At 37.4% G+C, this 17555-nt stretch overlaps 1 protein-coding gene across 1 annotated transcript in view; it reads left to right on the plus strand.

Moving 5' to 3' along the window:
* The window catches only part of LOC139728883 (valine--tRNA ligase-like), a gene marked incomplete at its 3' end in the record, with an annotated part of 47820 nt that overhangs the window by 20211 nt on the left and 10054 nt on the right, over window positions 1-17555 (plus strand). The window contains exons 18-19 of the mRNA XM_071639818.1: window positions 943-1073; window positions 3009-3164. Coding sequence (XP_071495919.1) covers window positions 943-1073; window positions 3009-3164 — 287 coding nt within the window. The remainder of the gene's footprint in view (window positions 1-942; window positions 1074-3008; window positions 3165-17555) is intronic.

The raw sequence follows: 17555 nt of genomic DNA on the forward strand, positions 1-17555 counted from the left end.
CTAACACAAAAGGAAAAGCAGTTTGAGTGAAGATGTCTAACTTATTCCTTAGTTTCATACACACTAGAATATAACTACGGGTGTAGTAGTGTGTATCTCAGCTTCACACTCGCTGTGATAAATAACCATACCAATGTATATCTTGGCTTTACTCTGATCAGAGCACTCCATTTGTATATATTTTTATTTTTACACACTTGAAAATTCTCAGTCAAAACTACCCAGCATAAAGAGACTGATAGTGAGTGTAATTTACTTTTAATGATAATAAGTGTTGATAAATGATTGAATAGACTCATTTGTTTGATATAGCAAGTGTGATTCATCTATCAGGAAAATTCTATTGATTTCTGTCAACTTTCAATGGCAAACTGTCTTTGTAAGAATAGAGGGATTTTGTTTACTCCAGAGAGAGTGAGGTTACAGAGGTTTTCTTTGAGTTCTTTGTATTTCTGTGTTTCTGTTATAGAGGAGTTGATGCCTCACTTACAGTTACAGAATTGATATTTTCTCCCCAGTCCACACAATATCAGTAACAGCTATAGTTGATTATTTGTCCATGCCAAAAGCAATGTGCAGTTATTTGTATTTACATGTACACTGTGTATGTTGAGTGGGAGAACGTGAAGGGAAGGAAGCCTGATGATAAGAGTAGGGTATAAGGGGAATAGAAGAGGGTAAGAAATATAAAGCAGAAATTGAGAGATAGAGGTAATTATCTACCGATAGTACTAATTATGTAGACATGTAAGTGACAGAAAGCTCCTTTGAGTCTCATATAAGTATATGATAGTACATGTGTGTAATAACTGTATAATACTCAATCAATTTAGAAATGTATTTGCCATGTTTGGTTCATAGCCACATGTCTGTTTTAATTTTGTCTGCAAAAGTGAGATTATTTGTGATCTTGTTATTTTTGTTTTCTTCTCTGCTGATCAGGGCAAGACATCAACTTGAATGTTGCCAGAGTTCTGGAGTTCCGACATTTTTGCAACAAAATCTGGAATGCCACAAAGTTTGCCCTTTCAGCCTTTCACAAGGAAGAGTTCCGATTTCTGTCTTTCGCAGAGGTATGTTATCCATACTGGGAAGTATATGGGATTCTTGGACTTGATGATCTAGATGTGATTATTAGTCTTGACCATGATAATAATTTTGACCCAATGAAGACGAGCTGATTTTGCTACAATACACATTTCCTATAAACACCTGCCCAAGTAATTTGGAACTAGTGTTCAGCAGGTTAAATTCTAGCAATAGCAATAATAGTTCTAAAAGTAATGATGTTAATAATGATGATAATAGAATTGCTGTAGCTGACATTATCATTACTGTCGCAGTCATTTGATATGTGATCATTAGGAGAATGAGTTTTATCAAGTCTCAAACTGAACCAAACAATGGTGACTACAATGGAGTTCTTCATAGAGAGATTTTAAAACAGATTAGGGGGGTTCACACGTACACCAATCAGTGGGATACAAATCTCGAGATTTGCATCGCTATCGGTATCTTGAGTTTTTTGCTCGTGCGGACAGAAAAAACCCGACAATTAGCGCTATAAGCATCGCAGTGCTAATCCCAAGAAATCTTGTGCTAGTTCTTCAATTATCGGGATAATTCGCCCCGCGCTGGTACGTGTGAATGGTCAGGATTAGAATCTCTTGGTTTTACAGCAAGGCCTGTGCGAAGGGACGCACCCAGTGGACGCACCACAACAACAGCGCCCGAACCACACCACTGACGCGCAAACAACAATGGGCAAAGAAAAGCGCGCACAGGCAGTGAAAGAGAAGGGTGCTGTGTGCCCCAGTTTGCATGCTTTGCCGTTACCTCGATCGGCAATTAGCGGGATAATTCTTTACATGTGAACGGTTGCAAAAAACTCAATATTCCGAGCGCGATCGCTATTTCGCTAATTTGGAGCGTGTGAACGGCTGCAAAAAATCTCGAGATATGGAGCGCGATCGTCATCCCGCTATTTTGTACGTGTGAACCCGGCTGATGTGTACATTGGTTCTCTCTTTGTGAGCTGATGGTGTGAAATGATTGGTGAATGATGTAAAAAAAAAACCTGAAATCATAACAGAAGCAGTAAGAATTATAAGTAGGGAATAATATGTAAGTAATGTGTAAAGAGCAACTTTGAATTCCGGGTAAAATTTGAATCATGCAGGATATATTTCCTTTTTATTTTAAGAATTTGGACTAAGTTTGTAATATCAGTCAGTTTCTTGTCTTGAAAGGCTTCATTGAGTCATGCACTGTGAGATTTAATAGATAAGAGATATCTCTACAAATACTTGTATAGCTAATGAAAAACTACACAGTTAAGATACATACATGTATATTACACCATTCTACACAATGTTTTGAATTATACAAGGATCTTAACCACCAGCAATTGCTTTTGTATTCAAAATCTTCTTTTTGCTTTGCTATATATATGTATTAGAGTTTATGTGTGCAACATTGGATGTACATGACAGCATTCAGAAGTTAGTAAACAGTCAACAGTGTATTCAACGTGACATTGATATCATACTGTATGACTACACACAACACAAAAGCTAAAGAGGAAAGGGATGGTACAGTATTGGTGGAGATGAGAATTGGGCTTTTAACTTTTTGCGAGATACCGAGAAAACACTCATGATATAGTACAGAGCATACCATTTTACGAGGAATTTAAAGTTTATTTGATGAAAATCGGGTTTGGAATGACTGAAACATCCAAAAACAAAGTAAAACAAAGCCATCGTAACAAAGTGTGGGTCCTACACTTTATTAGAATCACTCTTTTTTGGGATATGTAAGCCATTTCAAAACCAATTTTCATCAAATAAATGTTGAATTGCTCATAGAATTACATGCTCTTTCATATTTCATAAGAGGTTTCTCATTATCTCACCAAAAATGTTAGAAACCTGAAATTAGGTCTCAACCAAAACTGTACGATCCCTTTAAACAAGTCTGTACTCTTATTTGCTGTCTTTTACACCAAGATTGAAACCATGGCTGGGCCAATGGATCGCTGGATTCTAAGCAGGTTCTCAGAGACTGTGTTGGCTTGTCATGAGGGATTCAGCTCTGTGGATCTCCCAGTGGTGACAAGCGCCCTCTACAGGTTCTGGCTGCACAATCTCTGTGACATATACCTGGTGAGTATGGCTATACTTGTTTGTGTACAGTGAGTGATTTGATGTGTTGATGATTGTAATGGGTATTAAAAAAAATGTCTGTATTTGATGGAATATGATGCTGTTACTATTCATTGAAAGCATTTTTTTTTTTTTTTGGTTCATGTGTGTGTTATTGACGACAATGGATGACGTTGATGTTTGGCTGTTAACCCATTCCTCCTGCTATTCTCTGATAGCCCCCAATTGCCCCCAAATGAGATTCTTTTGCAGTTTGACAGAGAACTTACAAGTTGGTAATCCACCTGTGTGAAAGCAGTCAAGTTACTAAGTACATGTATCCCTTTTCTGTGGTCAATTACATGTGCCATCAAACGATGCAAAATATCGATTGGGTGAGGTATGAATAGAGCATGTGCTTATGCTTTCACAAACTCTTTTGTTCTACACGAAAGAGGCACCTGTATGGGGTTAGTGATGCGAATATCTACCAAGTTCAGCCTGATCGCTATGTACATCTTCATACGAGTTTTATAGCAAAATAAGTGCACACTACATTGGAAAAAAGTAAATAATCCTGTGATACATTCAGTTTTTATACAGAAAGAAAACTGATATTAATAGAGGAAACTCTAATCTTTCTATCATAGCCATTTTCTGGGCAGCATAGGAAAAATGAATACAAATCTTGGCTCTCGCGAAATTCGCAAAATTAAAATGCACACAAACATTCCTCGTTTTACAGTATGTGACTGTGCATCACAAAACCAACAAAAAGTCACCAGACATGAATTTTTAGTGAAGGGTAGATTCTGAAAAAGCAGACTGTAAGCTTTAAAATGTTACATGACTCAATATGGACTTTCCTAACCTAAATAATGGACAGAAAGTACACACTTTGGAGGAGTTTTAATGAAAAAGAAGGTTGTGAAGATCAGGGTCTATTCTAGTGCTTTATCTCATGAAGCTGTGCTCTGTGCAGTGGGTAGGACAAAAAGTCAGGATGTTAAACTCCATAGCAATCACAATGAAGGGATTAGATTACATTCAGCTGAAAAATTTCAAACTCATGAAACACATTCTATTCATGGTAGATAATGCTGACTTTCAAGGCAGTTACGTGACACATTTTTTTTTTAAGTTATTAGAGTTGACAGTGAAGAATGTGTAAACTTTTTAAGAAATGATATGGAGCCCCTAAGACATACAATAATAAATACCTCATTTACAATATTGTACAAAACTACTGTTCTAGAAAAACTGCAAAAACACAATTTCCTGTACATGAATGCAAACTTTAAGATTAAGTAGAAGAAGAATTGTTCTTTCAGAAAACGTGAAAACCTGAAGATTATTTAAAGTAAGTTTTCCCTATTCACCTGTTTTTGAGTCCTTGCGTAAAATCGGGATTGCAACTTTTTGTTGGTTTTGTGATGCACAGTGTGCCAGCTATTACAACCAAATATCACTGATACATACTCCTCAGTGTCTTCATTGTTTCAGCAACAATTAGAAATCAGCATGCTATCTGTGATAATTAACTCTACAAACTAAAAGGTGTGCAAACCAGCAATGAAAACATGTGAGATTAATAAACCACATAGTGATTTCCAGGTTGCAAATGATCTGGATGTATCCTGCTATTACACCATATCAGGATGGCAAGATCCATGTATCCTGGACTCATCCTTTTGTGGTTGATAGTACGTTCACAGCATCCAAGATTTGTATGCTGAACATACAGCTTCCAGCATTCATTTGTGTGGTTTATTTCATGATACAGCTGTACTTTGCAACCAAATCTGCAAACTAGGATTCAGTGTACTTTGTGTGCCAGAAGTGTAAAGGGTGATGTTTGTGATACAAGTGGGTTGTCCAACACATCTTATTGATAATTCAGGGTCTCCTTTCTTTATTTTTCTTTGTTAGTTGTGGTCATGGAATTATAATGTGTATTATTATTATTCAGATAACACATTTTAGTGGTTCAGTAAAACTGCATGTTTTGTATGCTCGATGTGCATATGAGCAGTATTAGAGCCTATTCAATGTACAATTTGTACGTTGTAACTCCAAATTCCCCATCTAGGCTACATATAAAGCAATGTAATATTTTGATATTTCCTACAACTGTATCGGTGATATCACAATATTGTCAGCTGAGAACCAGAAGGGCACTACAGGTATGATCTTTATGAGCATAAATTAAAGTGAAACAACCAATTTTCATGAAGTAAAAAGTTGATTTAATCAAAGGTGAGTATATAGGCATTGCTCCAAATATCTGGTAAAATACAGCGTTCAACTTGTAGCATCCTCGTGGTTTTGATTTTCAACATTTCACTGAAAAGGAATTGATTGAGAATGATGCCATAATGTAGAGGAAATCAAGGTCTACAACGTGATACCAATAATGCAAAACCCCCAAATTGCAATAATGGCCTTCTGTTTGTCAGCTAATGATATCAGCTACATGATGTATTGGATAGCTGTGCAAGAGTTAAATAAAAACTGTGTATCTACAGAATGTGATATAGAGTTCAAGCCTCAGATTGGCTACTTGTCACGTGTACAGCCTGTTGTCTCTCAAAGCCAAATGTAGAGCACTGATATTGATACTGATGCAGTTTAAATGAGTGAAAAGTCTGGATCTAGATATGAACTAATCTATCTCTACATCCTGAATGCATTGTACCTAGTAGTAGGTCAGGTATGCATACAAACCTCCCGTGAGTATCAGGTACTCATTCTTGTCCTGTTTTCAATACAGCCAGGTTTGAGTACAGTCAAACCTGTATAAGTGACCCCTCAGTGGAATCACAAAATGTGGCTTTTATAGGCAGGTGGCCATTTTAACCCTAAAAAGGCCGGGGAGGGGGGGGGGGGGGTTTGAATCAACCCCCCCTCGACATTTTTCGCGACTACTCCGCTGCGCGAAATTTTTTGACTTTTTTTCACTGACTTTTTACCTTCAAGTCTCGCACATCTTTTTACACTATTTTCGCGAAAATCGCGCATACCGTTACGACGCTGCATAACGTTTTATACATGCCTGTCAGACCGAAAATGGCTCAAAAACGTGATTTTGTGTATAAAGTGTGTGCAAATGGAGTTTTCTCTTCTTATTCATAAAGATATGATTATTTTCACTTTCATAGGCTGAAACTAATTAATTGTAGCATAATTATGCTTGAAATAGGTTCTGTCATAAATTTTGCGGGAAAAAAATGATAAAACAAGAGGTCGAAAAAACAGAGAAATACATAAGAAATTCATAAAACAATAAAATACATTAGAAATTGATTTTGATACCACATTTTTTTTTCAGTTACATTGTTAGGAATGCTACAAAGAATGTTTTCACCAAAAATTAGGATTCTAGGAGCTTTAATTTCTGATTTAGAGCAAAATGTATGATTTTATGCATATATTAGCATAATTAATTATTATGACGAAAATTTCCATTTCTTTTTGTATAGCTTGGTAGATTACGCCACAAGTAATGCACGTGCCAAATTTCATGGCGATTGCGCGATCGACGGCCGAGATCTCAGGGGGGGGGGGGGTTGAATCAACCCCTCCCCGGCCACAGAACACCCAAAAAAGCCCGGCCTGGTTAGGGTTAAACAAGATTGATAAAATTATCCCCCCCCCCCCACACACACACACACACAAACACACACAATGTCTGTATTATTGTTGTGTTTTTTTCCACAACTTGATACCAAAATTCAAAACCCCCAAATTGCAATAAAGAACTTCTGTTTGTCAGCTAATGATATCAGCTATTGGATAGCTGTGCAAGAGTTAAATAAAAACTGTGTATCTACAGAATGTGATATAAAGTTCAAGCCTCAGATTGGCTGCTTGATAATGTGTATAGCCTGATGTCTCTCAAGGCCATAGAGCACTGATACTGATACTGATGCAGTTTAAATGAGTGAAAAGTCTGGATCTAGATATGAACTAATCTATCTCTACATCCTGAGTACCTAGTAGTAGGTCAGGTATGCATACAAACCTCTCGTGAGTATCAGGTGCCATTTTTAGCTCAGCAGTGAGCTATTGCAATCGCTCTTCGTCTGGCATCCGTCGTGCGTCGTGCGTCGTCCGTCGTGCGTAAATTTTTTACGTTGTCGTCTTCTTCTTGAGAACCCCTTGACCGATTTTCACCAAACTTGGCAGGTAGCATCTCTAGGGGGATAGAATTTCAATTTGTTCAAGTGGGCACCATACCCCACCTGGGGGGCCCCCAGAGGGGCCCAACCCCCCCCCCCCCCAAAAAAAAAAAAAAAAAAAATTAAGGATCTTAAAAATCAGAAAACCAGAAGTGATAGAGCTAGATAAGACTATGAATTAGTACATTGATGACTGTAGTTTCAAGTTTGTTCATGGCGGAATCAGGGGTGCCCTCCTCGGGACCCAGGGGAGGGGGGTTTGGAGGGGTCCAAATGGGACCCAAATTGTACATTTTCATCTTTTTTCTTGAAAATGCCATTATGAATTTTCACCAAAGTTGGCAGTTGGCATCCCTAGGGAGAAAGAATCTCATTCCCATCAAATGGGCACCATACCCCACCTGGGGGCCCCAGGGGCCTAAATTTGGAGCGAAATTGTAATTTTTAATCTTTTTCTTGAAAACCCTATCACAAATTTTCACCAAACTTGGCAGGTACCATCCCTAGAAGGATAGACTCTAAATTCCATCAAATGGGCACCATGCCCAACCTGGGGGGCCCCTAAGGGCTCCCACCCCCCTCCCTCCTGTAAGGAATCTTTACAGATTTTCTGTAGAACCAGAGTGATTGAGCTAAGTTAATACAATGAGTCAGTTATATTGATGGCTGTTGTTCCGAGTTTGTTCATGGGAGAATCAGGGGTGCCCTTTACCCCCCCCCCCCCCACCCCCTTGGGACCCAAGGAAACAGAATGGGATGAGGGGGGTGCAAATGTGGGCCTAAATTTTCATCTTCTTGCTGAAAACAACATAATGGATTTTCACCAAACTTGGCAAGTAGCATTCCCATGGGGATAAGATCTCAAAGTGTTTGAATGGGCACCATGCTTTCCTTGGTGCCCCAGGGGGTCTAAACCTCCTAAACTAATGAACATTCAATAATATTTTTTTCTAGTTCTAATCAAACGTGATAGGGCTAAGTCTTTTTTTCCACAAGCTGCATAATCCAACATTCTATAAAGTACAGTGCACTTGACAGGTATTTTTACCAGTGTGATGGAATATGTAAATGGACACCATGCCCCCATTCTCAAAGCTACCCCCACCATAAGTTTCCAATGTTCTCAGGTAAGATTCTGCAAGAATGCATGGAAGGTGAACTTGTGGTACTGAGGGGAGCGTGTGACCCCCGGGTCTCTTGTCTTGTCCTGTTTTCAATACAGCCAGGTTTATGTACAGTCAAACCTGTGTATAGTGACCCCTCAGTGGAATCACAAAATGTGGCTTTTATAGGCAGGTGGCCATTTTGAACAAGATTGGAGGAAATTATCCCCCCCCCCCCCCCCCCCCCGCACAGACATCATAGTGTCTGTATTATTGTATGTGGCATGCAAGTCTTTTTACCCATGTGAATGCATAAAGGCGATAGAATGCTAGTAATTGCCATGTCTGTGATATTCTTCCATTTTGTCAGGTACATGTACAGTCAAACCTGTGTTTAGTGGTTACTCTATTAAAGTTAGTGGCATTTTATCCCCAAGTAATTTTTTACTGCATTTCACATGCTACACAAATGTTTCACATACCCACATGATTGTAAAATGTCACAAAATGTTACTAATTATCATACTTTATAGTCCAGAAATAGAGTGCATCACTTTTATTTATTTATTTATTTTTTGGTACCAATATGTTACTTCACAACCATCTATTTTTAGGATTTAAATCTCTGGAGTTTAACAGTTTGAAGCTGCAATATTATCAATCCTCATGCTCCCAACCAATTCAATTCAATTAGTGGTGAATAGAACTCTAAACAGCTATTAAGGTCAAAATGTGATATTGTGCTAGATATAAAGTAAGTTACATGCAGACCTGCCAAGTTTTAATTCTGCGAATAAATTGTTTTACATGTACAATGTACAATTGTATCTCCATGTTAACATTGAAGCAGCCGTGCTATTTCGGCTGGTGTGGAACTAACATGCAAGAATCTTCATGACTTCTCTTTGAAATTGTCTTTATTTTGTCAGTGAAAAACCAGAAAATTATTTGAGGGAAAGCAGCAAAAAGATGTGATAAAAAGCAAACAAACAAACAAACATGGAATATGTGTATCACAAACTTTTAGGAGGTAAGAGTACTTTTCCTGCTCAGAGCCTTCTTATATTGTGTTTTAGTGTATGTGTGTGTGTGTGTGTGTGTGTGTGATCGCGTGTAAAGACTAAGATAAAGCTCATCCTCTGATTGGCTACTTCCCATCACATACCCACAAACTGATTTCTCCCAAGGCCAAATGTAGGGCAGTACTGATATAGCCTGAATGAGGGAAAAGTTTTGATGAAGATATGAGCTACTATCTTTTCTTTCTGAGTACATACGTACTGTTCAAGCATGTGTTCTGCACGTGTGAGTGTGTGTCAGGTGCCCTTTTCTGGATGGTGCCTGTTTTCCATTCAGCCAGGTTTGTGTACTGTCAGGCCTGTGTATGATGACCACTCATTGAAAATACAGAATGTGGCTTTTTGTAGCGCTTGTCTGCTCTCAATGGGTTTAACAAAATCTTCTCTTTTTTCTATTTGAGGAACATGTGGCATGCAAATCTTCCATACCTATATGAAAGCAAAAAAGAATGTTTCTGATTGTCATATCCCTCCCCCCCAAAAAATATGGTAGAGCATGTTGTGCAGCTGTATGAAAGCTTGCACAGTCCTGTAACCGAAGAAGAGTGGTTTGCAGTACCACCATGTGTTATTTGACAAAAGATGACCCTAGAAAGAAGGGAATTGATTGAAAGGGAAACGAGAGTGTCATGCTTGGCATATAATGACAATCCAGAGACAGTGGTGAGCTGGAAGTTGAAGTTGCATTAATGGAGACGGGAGAATATGAGACAGGGACAGTTGTAAGGAAGAAAAGAGTGAGAATTTGGTGAAGGGTTCAGAAGTCGCTGGTAGGAGAAAGATGAACCAGATAGGAGGGAGGAGAGAGGGATGGAGAACTTAAGGTTGGGACATCATATAAAGAGAGAAAAGGGATTAAGCTATGAAATTCAGAAAGAAGTATCATGAAAGGAAATCAAAGTCAGTAAGCAGTGGAGAACATGGAATATCTTATTCTGAAAGTTCTTGATCTAAAGATGAAAAAAGGTCATTATTTCAAGTATTTGTTAAAATCCGAAAATGAAATAAGGTTCAAAATCCTGAAGTTGGAATGCACCACCTTAACATTTTTTTTTTTTATAAATGAACCTTCTTTCATTTTTCTTTTAATTTATGGACCTATAGATGCAATAAAAAACTATTTTTTCAACTTTCAGATTAATGAATCTTTGGAATGATAGACATCATGTATTTATCTCACATGTGCAGCTGTTATGATGCCCTTTTTTCCATTTTACTATCTACTTGTACATCTACAGTCAAACCCAAGTATAGTTGTCACTTGAAATTTGTGGCATTTTTTTTTTCTATCCCTATGTGACCTGTACTATGTATTACACAGGGCTGCACACTAACCCATATTTTCTACTGGTCCTAACCTAACATTTACTGGTCATGTACTTTTTTCAACTGGCCCTGATAATATTATTTTTGTTATTATCCCTGTCATGTCGGACCAGTAAATTTAGCAATTCCTGAAAATTACTGGTCCGACAGTGAATTTACTGGGTCTAGGACCCTCGGATCAGTGCCAGTGTTAAGTGTTGTATTACCGGTTCCCATACCCACATGATTGCGATGGGTTAAGACATTACCAAGTAGTTTCCAAGAAAGATATCATATTAATACAAATAGACATGGCATAATTCAAAGACAAAATCTGTATATTAGGAAGAGAAAAGGCAGAACAGGATGGGTGAGAAGAGAGGATCTTGGAGGAGAAAAGGTAGAAATAAAGGTAGTCCTTGAAGGGACTGTGGTGGAAAAGAAGAAGTGTCACGCGTAGAAAGGTCTTAGTGTTCCAGAACTCTTAACTGTACACCTTCCATCATTCACGTGATCTGATTTCTTTCAGGGCCAAATGTACGTAAGATACAGATATCAATACTGATAATGATACTTTGTATCAGGGTGAAGTTTTTGATGTATCAACTAATTTGTCTCCACTTCCTGAGTAGATATAAAAATTCAAGCATGTGTTTGTTACACGTGATTGCATGTTGAACCAATTAACCCTTTTGTGACCAAGGGCAAGTTAACTCGCCGGGCTCCACGTCATGTCCCAGCCCAACAGCGAGTTAACTCACTGAAATACACGCCTGTCTTTGATCGTGAATAAAAACTCTGTATGCTTGTGCAGTGAAAGTTCGCCATTTGCGAGTTCGCTACATCCACTTTATGTACAGTATGTAGATACCAAATACGATTGGGGGACCATTGAAAATTCTTGAGAAAACTTTCAATAAAGCTCTCTTAAATGCATCATATGTATAGTGTATTTTGCGAGTCTGACTTCATGACAATTTCGTGAGTGGTTAAATTCGGGATCATAAAGTACAGTGCACACGGAATGCAGAACATATGTGTGCACGTCTCGCTAAATTTGCAAAACTGAAAATATCGCGAAATATTTAGTGTATTACAGGTAACTTGCATGTATTGATTGTATAAAGTCTATGGTAGCGCTGCAGTATCGAAAGGTTAGGTTGTATCAATTCTGATATTCTAGACTGAATATTTATTTTTCTATCGTCTCCAGAGTAAAATAAAGCTGATTGCGTGAAAATATGATTATCAGAAAACATCTTTTATACAAGAAAATTTCTCATTTGATAAAAAAACCCTCTCCTTCCACTCAAATTCATCGCAAGCCCCAACTCGCTGTGTTTTGCGAGTGTAATATAATTACATGTGAGTCTATGGGAGAACTGCAGTATCTCAAGTTTAGCTATTGTCAATTCTAATTTTCTAGGCTAGATATTTATTTTACTGTCATCTCCAGAGTAATATAAAGCTGATGGCATGGAAATATGATTAACAGAGAACATCTTTTATACAAGAAGTTTTCTCATTTGTGGCTTGTGAGAAGATGTATTGAGCACGCTGCGGCACAAATTTATAGTGGTCCTGGCGGTAGGGTATGCGTAATGTGGTCGCGAAAGAGTTAAGTCAGGTGTTTGTAGCAAGAACTGTGAATGCAGCTAATGAATGGTACGTCCTTTCTTTAAGGAATAAATAAATCTGAGCAAAGATAGTATGTGATGGTGCATTGAGTGATTGTGTATTGCCAGAAGACACTCCTTATTTCATCATCATTTCCCTGTGCAATGGATTCCATCCTTTTACATACACTGTAACTGTACTTGTCAACTTAGAGATTGACATCATTTTTTGTCTTCGAGTATGGCTCCCTTCAACCAAAATGCCTGTCATTTGTTTTGGCTCACGATACAAAAAAAAAAAGATGAAAAGATCATTTTCATTGAAAAAACTGGTTATCATCATGTTGCCCTTGTTTGTCCATATTTACAAGAGATGGACGATGACGTGAGTGCCTGGCAGCCTTGGGCTAGGGTGTCATTACAAGATTGTGTTGGATTTCCGATTACTGTACTTGGCCTAAGGTAGCAGGAATCTCACATTTCAGGATAACATGATAGGCATGATATGGGCTGATGACTTTTTTTTTCTCTCTCTCTCTCTCTGACATCACAAATGACAGTGCAAAATAAAGGCTTTTTGAGCTGTTTTGTATACTTGCTTTTTTTTTCAAATTGTATCTTTGATATGTAGTGAAGAACAGCAATCATAGATTTGCCTGTTCCATTTCATTTTAAAGCTAAACTCAGAGTTCAGGCTTGTGTTACATGACTATAATTTCAGCAATTTATCACAGTACACAAGAAAAAACAAATAGAATGTGGTAAGATATTTTTTATTGTTGTTGTTGTGAAGTGTTTGAAATAAATCCTACATTTAACAAACTGCATATTATCCTGCTTCGATTGCAATTTCTGACTTGGTACTTAGAAAAGATGGTGAACTATACGATATCATAAATACTTGATTTAAAATCTCTGTCATGTCAGTGCTAGAAGTGTAGAAAATACGATTCAGCCTCTTTATTCATCCATCCAAACATACTACAGTTACATGTATCTAACTTTGCAACTAAATTGACTATGAAAGGCATACATGTAGCACTGCCACACAAGTTACTGAAAGGTTAAGATGTAGTCATATGTTGGGTCAAAGGTTAATGTTAAAGTACTTGGTGAGATTCAGTTCAGTTTATAGTTGGAGAGGGAAAGAGTTCACTTATTTTACAAGTAGGGATTTCGTGTAGGACTTTTGGAAGTTTAACGTCCAAGAAACATGAGCTCTTGCAATTTTATCGTGTTTCAACTATTAAAAAAAAAAAATCTGAAGATACTTTGTATTATCAACTAGATGTAGATGGCTGGCTTAACCAGGTCTACACGGGAGTCTGATCGCCTGTGTATTACGTGTAACCGGTTCCGCATGGGAACCTGGTGTCCTGCGTATTAAGTCTATGGGCATTTCAGAATTCAGTATGGAACGGGTTAAACTACAGCTGTTTGGGGGTAGATCTAGAAATTTTTAGGTCATGCACAAAGGCTTCTTGTCGCACAGTCATGAAAGAAGATAAATTTGGAAGAAAAATGATGTAAAAGGTAGATGTACAGCAACAATGACAAAAAAACCCAGTATTTTGTCAAATTTAGATGCGTTGTTTTAAAGTTTAAACATCAAAAACCAAGGAGTGGAGCTGTCTAGTTATGATTTACAACTGTATGATTATCATGCATTGCCAAGTTTGATCCATGAATGTTACATCATAGTGTCATTCTACTCATGAGTGAGATACAGTATACTGTCTTTGAGAGGATTTTCTATTAAATGCACCTTTTAGAAAAAAGATGCATTCAAGTAATTGACAGAGAGCAAGAAGTTTTACCTGTACTGAATCTCACAAATAGGGGGAAGAAAAGAATATCATACATAGTAGGTATACGGCTTGTACATAGTAGTGGATAGGACTCCTGACTCCCATTTGGAAGACTCGAATATGATTCTTGTCCGGTGCTCAACGTCCTTGGACAAGATGTTTTTATCCACTATATTGTATGACAGGTGTCTCTTGACCCAGGTGTATAAATGGGTACCTGGCAACGCTACTAGGGTAATAATAATGGCAGGGACTCTGGTAGAGCAGTGGCAACACTGAAGAGGCTACTCTGGATAAAGAAAACCTTATTATTATTATCATCATTACTATTATTATTTTTATTATTAAATTTTGTTATTGTTATTATTATTACTGTCATTATCGTTATTATTATTATTATTACTATTATTATCATTATTACTACCTCCGCCAAGGGAGGAGGTTATGTTTTCGTTACCGTTGGTTTGTTTGTTTGTTTGTTCGTTAGTTAGTTAGTTTGTCCATGTGCAAAATAACTCAAAAAGTAGTTGATGGATTTAGATGAAACTTGCAGAAAAGGTTAAGAATGATACAAGTAACAAATTATCAAATTTGGTAGTGATCCGAGAATTTTGGGGGAATTTATGAAGGATTTTTGATATTTTGGCAGGTAGGGTCAATGAACTTGGGAGTTCAGGCTGCGCGTATTTGAGGTTTGTATGCGCGCACTAAAATGCATGCTCTAGTTTCTGCTGGGGCAAGGCACGCTGTGCAGCTGAGGGTTTATGACGTAACAAAAGCTATATTGGGAAATCGGGCGACTTTGTACGTATGGGTGGAAATCACTGACATCTCTATGGAAGAACAAGATCAGTGGTGGAAATACGCTGCATGCTTGGCGGAGGTCTGCGCTCTCAGAGTGCTTCTCTAGTTATTATCGTTATTATTATCATTATCATTTTTGTTATTGTTATTATCTTCATCATCATCATCATCATCATCATCATCATTATTATCATTATTACATTATGGTATCATGTAGACCTGTGGGTGAACACCTTCAACATACTTTCATTCCACCTGAGCTCCTTTCTTCATATCCATTCTTCATCTTTCCAACACACCCTCCCTCTTTCCCTTTCTGCAGCGGATGTCATTAAAACACCAGTCATTCCTCATCATGGGAGATATATTCACCACTTCCCACCAAGACGAAGGGCAGGAAATCAGTTTGATACAGTGGTATCACTTACAGCGAGCACAAATAGCAAAGCAAATAAGATGATTGAGGAGACTTGTTCTCACTTTGTGTAGGAGGGAAGTATTAGGTTGGTTCTTTGAGGTAGGGAGTAAAAGTGATGTAGTCATGGTTTATTGAAGTAGTAGGGGGCTGTAGTCAAGATGTGAATGTTAAACTCAACTCATGTGACCTCCACATTAACTTTTTTTTTTATTATCATCATTCTGTTCACTTTTTTTGGTCATTTTTTGTTAAACATGGTATGCTTTTCATGTCATTGTACATCACAAGGTAACAGAAGGCATGTAGAATAACACAAATAATGTTTGAGAGGTACATAGAATTGTGTAGCTAGCTATTTAAGTATATGGCAAGGTTTTGTCTTCATTTAGAAAAAAACAACCAAACCAATGATGATTACCATTATTACCAATGTGAGCTTTGTTTCAACTTGCCAAATTCACACACTGCCTTTTCCTCTGCCAATGCCAAAGTTCTGTTCTACATACTCTACTTACTATTAAGTATGATTAATTGCTCTTCATTTGAGGACAATCTGAGTGAAAGTCTTTGTCCCCTAAAATTTGGCAACATGTTACAACCAATTTTTCAGATTACATGAAACTGTTCCATTTCTTGTTTTTGATTGTTTGAATGATCTCCTTTGAGATCAAGGCATGGCTGAGATTGCTGAAAGTTTAACCTGTTCCATACAGGAACCTGGTGACCTATGTATTAAAAAGTCAGAATTCAGTATCAGACAGGTTAAAATACAAGCATGACAAAAAGACTGTCAAAAAGACGTAAATACTGTTTCTACATTTCTTTTCTACATATTGTATTTCTCCCTTCTATTTTCAAAATGCAGAGATACAATATAATACAAGATGTAAGCCAGTTTGTTCATATGACTCCCTGTTAGGAGAACTACTGTAGGTACAATGTAGCTGACTAGCTGACAGGTATTTGAACTTGGTGATGACCATTGTTGAATATTGTAGGATACAAGTCTCTTCCTTCTGTTGACCCAGTGCCATCTATCTTGGAATGATGTGTGTAAGAAATTGAAAGCTAGTCACCAGGCCCCTAGGGCTGCATCCTGCCTGCTTTTTGGCACAATGACAACATTTTGTGCAGAAAACTTTTTGTATTTCTAAACTTGATTTGATTTGTTGTCTACCTGATATGTTTTCCCCAACGCTTGAAGCAGACAACACACCTTAGGTCAAATCAGAATGATGCTATGAACACACTTGCACTCATTAGTTTCTATGATTATGGGCAATTCCGTATGGAAAGGGCAAAAACAGTAAAATTCAAAGTTAAGTAAATGCTCAGAAATTTAAGTTTCTTGTACAGACAGATTGTTGTATTTACAGAAACAAAATACCCTTTTCCAATAACTTTCCTCATTTTTGTTGTACACACTTTTAAAGTTGGAAGACTATTTATTGTATTTATCTAAAATTTTACAATATCAAATGAAAATTTAAAATGAAACAACTTAAATATCTCTCTACTTTATCCATACTTTCACATTTTTCTTCCTAATGATGCTTCAACAATCACATCTAATGAAGCATTCAGTCACGCTCATTATGATATTTTTTTTGAGAAATTTTCAAAAATCTACTGCCAAATTGAGGTAATTCCGTTACCATGAAATTGAAAAAAGTTTTCTCCTGAACAAACTACTCATTGATTTTTTTCTCCCCTTATAAATTTTTTCTCTACATGTGACTCCCTGAAAACTCACAAAACATTTTGTGAAATATCTCCTTTAGTTCTTCTGTAATTGTGGTAACGGAATTACATGGTAACAGAATTACACGCACATCTAATATGGAAGAGAATGACATAACCTACTTTCATTCCAATATGTATGTGAACTGTTCGTGAAATAGCTTCAGGGCATTATCCTTGAGCTTAACAGTGTTAGTGATTGGCAGTAAAGGAGTGAAATTTGAAATATACATGGTATGATACACTGACATGACTCAGCATAGCTGGATGCCTCTGACAGCGAGTCCTGACATCAGGGTACACGCTTGACAAGACTACTTGTGCTGAAAATCTCCTCCCTTCTTTCACCTTTTCTCATGTA

Source organism: Diadema antillarum, unplaced genomic scaffold (genome assembly GCF_040938485.1).
Source record: "Diadema antillarum isolate AM-2024a unplaced genomic scaffold, OU_Dant_1.0 seq00000204_RagTag, whole genome shotgun sequence".
In the NCBI taxonomy this organism is placed as follows: domain Eukaryota; kingdom Metazoa; phylum Echinodermata; class Echinoidea; order Diadematoida; family Diadematidae; genus Diadema; species Diadema antillarum.